Below are 6,000 nucleotides of genomic sequence, written 5' to 3'. Positions count from 1 at the left end.
ACCAGGAAGTACTTCCTTTTAACCATGACATCTGAATTAATGAGTCTTCTTTTGCTAACATGTTTTAAAAGCATTTGTCTCTCCAGTTGCTAACAATTGAGAATAAACCATAGTTCTAGCCTCGGAAAGTCAATACCATAGCAATAACTCTTTCAGTATCTTCAGAGGCCAGTCAAAGAGACCCGAGAAAATGTCAGAACGTAAGAGTTCACGTACCAAAGGGAATCTTCTGAGCCAGCGTTTCTCTTCGCTACCTCAGTTACCTGCCAGAATGTACAAATTTGCAGTCGCTTTCAATGTTTTTCATTGTTTTCATGTGAAGTAAAGGAAAGATAATACGGAAAGGTGCCTTGTATTTGTTGGAAGCAAATGAACAGGAAAGGGAAACAAAGCGTACAAAATGAATCTTTATTAAATGAAAGAAAATCTGTTTTGTGGGTCAAATATGAAATAGAATATACAAAAACTTTACATCAGATCTCTTGTCAAAGAAATTAAACCTATCTAGACTGAAGTAGCACTCGTTCTTTCCAAGACAACACGAATGGGTGAATATGCTTTTTATGGCAGTACAGGATCACACAGGATGCTGTGCTAAATTTCCGGTTACAGAGAAGAAAAGTTAAAAATCTAAACAATGTCCCTAAAGAACCCAACTATTCCACAAAGTAACTTAAAAACATGAGTTTTTATCGTTATGATTTCTCTTAGAAGCAAATGACAGGTGGGTCAAGTGCAGAGTTCACAAAGCTTGCATATCACATTCTCTGTTTCTATACAAATATAAATCGTTCTTTTTTATTTTAAAAATCCTTTTATATTTGATAGCATTTATTTGTGGAAAAGGATGACCAGTTCATCAGGTTCCTGCTGTACTACCCAGACAATTCCATCTCCTTTATCTCCTTTTGCTTGAAGACCGTTACCCATAAACCACAGACTGCAGTATTTTTAAAAAGCTGCTGTATGTTTAATCACAAATCTTTGTATCACTGTCCTGTATACGAAGGTTCTGCAGAGCTCCTAACATGTCTTTGGCATAGCACACCAAGTCCCATTTAATACTTTTTTTGTTTAAAAAAGTATATTTTCCTTTAGTAAAACACCTTAAAAACATCTATTTCCGATTTTGTAAAATAATGTGTCACCTCTTGTGTTGCTTTGCAAAATATACACACACATTTTGGAAAAACATTGAGTACTGACATAAGGGACTCATCTGAAGTCCGATCTGTTTATGAGAAGTAAAATATAATTACAAATTGCCTCTTCTGCATGAATGTCACATGAAGTCATTCAATTCAGCTTCAAGTGCTGCCGCCATTTCATCCGCTTCAGAGCTGCTTCCTTCCTCATCTTCATTGCTAGATTCCTTACTGGATTCACTGGCAGCATCATCTTCATCCAGTTTGCGCTTGTGACCCCTGGAAGGGTAGACAGAGATAATGTCCATGAATTGAGGTACCTCATTGCTTATTAACAGAGGCCACTACTTAACAGGAGAAAAAAAATGGGGCTAAAGGACTCAACTTTTTTTCAGGTCTAGACAAAAAGTACAACACTTGCTTTTAAATGGATGAACAGTAGTTAGTTCACACAATTTATTTTTTAATTGCTGTTATATATTGTCTGCTGTAGGTGCAAAGAACAAAGTACTGTTACCTTTATTTCTCCCATTCTTCTGAACAAGGAATGAAAACAAAGTATAAGGCTGTTTGAAAATAATGAGTTGATTTACTTTCTTCTCACGTCCCAAAAGAAAGAAGAAATCCATTGTGTGAACAAGAGATTACCAAAATACATTATATGTTGTTACATGATTTTGAAATATTCAAGTTTCTGCTTTTTTATAAAAATAAATCCTTAACTGATTAACCAAATCTCACTGCACCAGCTTCTACACTTCCACGCTTCCAAACGTAGGGGTCTCATTCTTCCCTTTTATGTCTCTTTGGATTAGTACTGCCAGGCTGAACAACACATTTCTTAGCATCCCTGGAGAATTAACCAGTTTAAACAGGAAGCTGATGTGCACCAAACCCTGCTGAAAGAATCATGCTCCCGGTTGTGAAAGATCTCCAAGGAAAATCTAACGCTTCAACTGGGACATAGCCATAAGCAAAAGAACTTGGATTTGTGGAATCCTAAAATCTCTTTTCCTTGCCAAAAGGGAATTTTATATCAGACATGTACTTCTGAGACAAAAATAAAGTTGAGACTTTGCATTGCATAGAATTCATAATGAGCTGTAGAAACACCTTCAAGATCCTTCCTTGATCATTTGATTGAATTTCAAGCAGAGAAATATATGCGAAGGGGGTAGCTCTTAAACAACTGTCCTTTTTGTTACCAGGTGGGGTTTCATTAAGAAGAAAATGCATCCACTTGCAATCATGAAAATTTAATAAAATGATCTTTTATCTTTTAGCAAAAAGCAGTAATTTAACAATGGTCCCTTTACTTCTGAGAGTATAGAGAAGTAGCATCTAGCAAGAAAGCCTTTCGATAAATACTGACTACAAGTCTGTATATCCAAAAGAAATAAATACAAAGATTAACAATCAAACTTGTGAGCTTGTAAGCAACGCTGAAATACAAAGCAATTTTTATATATACAGACATTCCTATTGCCATTTTCCCAGAAACATTAATTCTTAGCAGCCCAGACTGCTTGCCGCCTAAGCTGGTTGAGTGACACCTGAGCTCCCTTTTCTCAGCTTTTCAGGGAGATGGACAAGACGGGATGTGAAGTCCGGAGGGGAGTCCCAACCAAAACGGGAAGCCAGCGGTACTGTGTTACCCTGTTCTTCCTTTCTGCTGCCCCAGGGGGACCAAAAGATACACTGCTGCTGCTTTTCCGAGCGCTTCCTCACAGCGCTGCTGGGTGGCTTTTTCTGTTCAGGATAGGGTGGTAGGAGTAACACTCCAGGGAGGTAAGGCTGAAGCCCTGGGATTCAGACTGGGGTTTAAACCCCTAACAAGGAATAATGGGATGGGGTGAAAGCGTTTCCTGAATATTTTGCTATTGAAACTCAAATGTGGCCTGCTGAGGGAGTTAGAGGACGACGACACTAAATGCAGCCTAATACAAAATAAAAAGCTATTTCTCCGGCATAACACTGATTTCCATGCAGCCTACATTACCACACAGTTTGGACGAGGAAGCACTCAGACTAAAAATGCCCAGTTGGAAGAAATCTTAGCACATTTCCATTAAAAGCTATACAAATGTATGGAGCTTGAGTTTCACTTGCTCACTTCGTGATGATTTCAGCCTTCAGAGATATGGCACTATTTTAGGCATTAATGATACTATTAGCTAGAGAAAAGCTAACTGGGAATTAAAGCAAGCTGAAAGAGTCTTACTCGGCAAAAGAAGAAAAAAGTTGTGCGTATTTAACAAGTAGTGAATAAGAAGTATACACGTAGTGCTAACTGAGAAATAAATAAAGACATGAAGGGAATCTGTAGCACAATGTTCACAGCTGAAAACATTTGTATTCACCTGTTTGTAACACTGCATATATGAAAACTGATGGTATCTACCAATTGAAAAATAAAATGAACAGTCTCAAATTTACACATACGAAACACGTCTACCCAACCGCAGATGATGTATTAAAGAGCGTGGCAGGACAAGCAGGTTTCTAGAGCCAGCCCAGATGCTGTGAGTTTGCTGGGACCTAAATCAATAGTAAAGATTGCATAGAAAAAAGGTCTATGAAGAAACAATTTCTCACTGCCAGTTGATCATTTCTTAAAGGTGAGGAACGGTTATTTACTAAATAATTAAGGCAAAGACTAACAAAATTACTAATTTATGCAACAAAGCCACCTTTTAATTTAAATCTACTCCACAGCAACTAGATTTCCCTGAGGACAATCATACGGGGACCTGAAATACTCAGTGTAACTAGTTAATTAAAGAATGGGGTTCCAATCTACAAAAAGGCTTTCCAGAGAACTTTAACGGACAGTCCTGACATATTTTCATCCCTCATTCGGTTGTATTAACCAGTACCTTTGGAAATGCAAAAGGCTGAATGTGATCTACTTTGTCAGTTCTTGCTCTTTTGGGAAGGCTAGTACCACAGCTCTATTCAGTCTAGATATGAAAACTTCCTCGCTCATGGGGAGGAAAAAGCCGTCAAAAACAAAAAAGAAAACAGAACTAAGTATTAGTCCTCTGCTAGAAGAAACAAAAAATATCTCGAGAATGTGAGTATTGTTCTTATCAAGATATAAACACCTTTCACTATCTGTGTACTGCAAACTGCAGCTTCATGGCTATTCCAACAACATTTAAACGAGTATTATGAAATCAAAGGCAAAGCTAACTCTGATAGAAGTATGGAGGAAGAACATCAGTAACATAGTGGTGCACTTTTTATTTGCAAATTCAGAAAAGAGAGATAACATCCCATTAATCATCTCTGTCTTGAGGGAAAAGCAGTATATCCCCATGGCAGCGCATCTATTAACATAACAACAGCTTAAGCTATATATTTTCCTCATTATTTTGTGCCCACTCCTTGTCATTTCCAGTTTCAGAGCCATAGTGCATAACACTTTTGAGTGGAAAAGTTAAGCACATACAGGATTCCTTCGTAATATTTAGAAAAAAATGATTCAGCAGTATGTTGCAGGCTTCTGTTAGCCTGATTTGCATTTTTAAAGGAACGTTGCTTGACTGCTGTTAAAAAACAAACATATGGATAATAACTAAATATCTTTAACCTCATAAACGAACAATTAAACTTTCCAAAAGACTGAATTTAGAACTTTAAATATCTGACAACTCTGTGAAAAACTTATACAATTCTTATTTCCTTTGCCTTGGCATTAAATATTTTTCCTTTGTAACACCCAGTACTAGGAGGCCCACCTGTTCATGTGATGGAGAAACCTTTTTAAAATAGAACTAAATTTAAAAAACCCATGTATTTAAATGAATTATCATGATATTTAAATAAACTACAAGTGTAATTCATAATGATATTAAACTAAAAAAAACCCCACACCTGTAATTACAAATGTATAAAAGTTATTTTTAGGAAAATTTCATCTACAGAATGCTAATGAGAAATATATTTAGTGATATTCCATATGAAGAGACAGAAAGAGAAGACATTACAAAGTTGCAGTAGAGCACGGTGTACGCATGTGAAAAATAGCACAGGAAAAATTATTGAAAATAAAAATTTATTCAGCTCTTGATCTGTTAAAATAATCACTAATATGTGATTGAAAGTACAACTATAGGTTGAAGGAAAACCTCATTCTTATAATTTCACTTTAAATTCAGTTCACTGAAAGAGCTATAGGGAACAAAGCAGTGAAAAAGTATCCAGTATTTGTTGCTTCTGTTATCTTAAGGCCTTAATTTATAGTTAACTGAAAATAAATAATGTTGGAAAAAACATTTTTTTCTATTAATTGAAAAGCAGATTGTCTCCAGTCTGTTTTGCATCCCAATGGCACCCTTTTAAGCATTACAGTGTTATATTGAAATAGAAACATCGAACAAGCAAAGGAACTCAACGGGCAACATAACCCTTGTTTTAAACAAAGCAAACCTAAACCTTTTCCAAATCTTGTTTTGAACTTGCAAAAGAAAACTACAGCACGTATTTAAATAAATGTTCACGTACACTTTAAACTCCAAATATCCACAACGCCCATCCCTACTCTAATAAGAAGTAGACTTCTAAATTACTACAAATTGACCTGATTTTTTTCAATAGCTCCTAAAATTGGTACAGTAACAAAGTAGAGTCTGCAGACTAAATGTGTTTAGTCTTTTACAAGCAATCAGCTTACAGCATTGACATCATAAATCAGGACTTAAATTTGGTACCAAATACAGTCAAATTACCCTCTAAAGAGAATACTCACATAGCAGCTGTAAGCAGTTTGGAAGGCAATGGTTTGTAAAGGGCATTTTGAAACAGCTTGCTGCCTTCCAACAGCATTACAACCCTGCGAGACTACCTACGCCTG

General features: G+C 36.2%; 1 protein-coding gene across 2 annotated transcripts in view; it reads right to left on the bottom strand.

Annotated features, from left to right (window-relative positions):
• Positions 1-484: 484 nt before the first annotated feature.
• CTDP1 (CTD phosphatase subunit 1) overlaps positions 485-6,000 on the bottom strand; it is a 121,483-nt gene continuing 115,967 nt past the window's right edge. The window contains exon 14 of one of the 2 annotated variants that reach the window (XM_082322832.1): positions 485-1,424. In XM_082322832.1, the coding sequence (XP_082178958.1) occupies positions 1,283-1,424 (142 nt within the window). In that variant the 3' untranslated portion in view covers positions 485-1,282. The remainder of the gene's footprint in view (positions 1,425-6,000) is intronic. The other variant, XM_082322833.1, reaches the window with a different exon arrangement.

The sequence above is a fragment of the Platalea leucorodia genome, assembly GCF_965183815.1.
Source record: "Platalea leucorodia genome assembly, chromosome: 1".
NCBI lineage: Eukaryota > Metazoa > Chordata > Aves > Pelecaniformes > Threskiornithidae > Platalea > Platalea leucorodia.
This window is presented reverse-complemented; position numbering and strand designations above follow the sequence as displayed.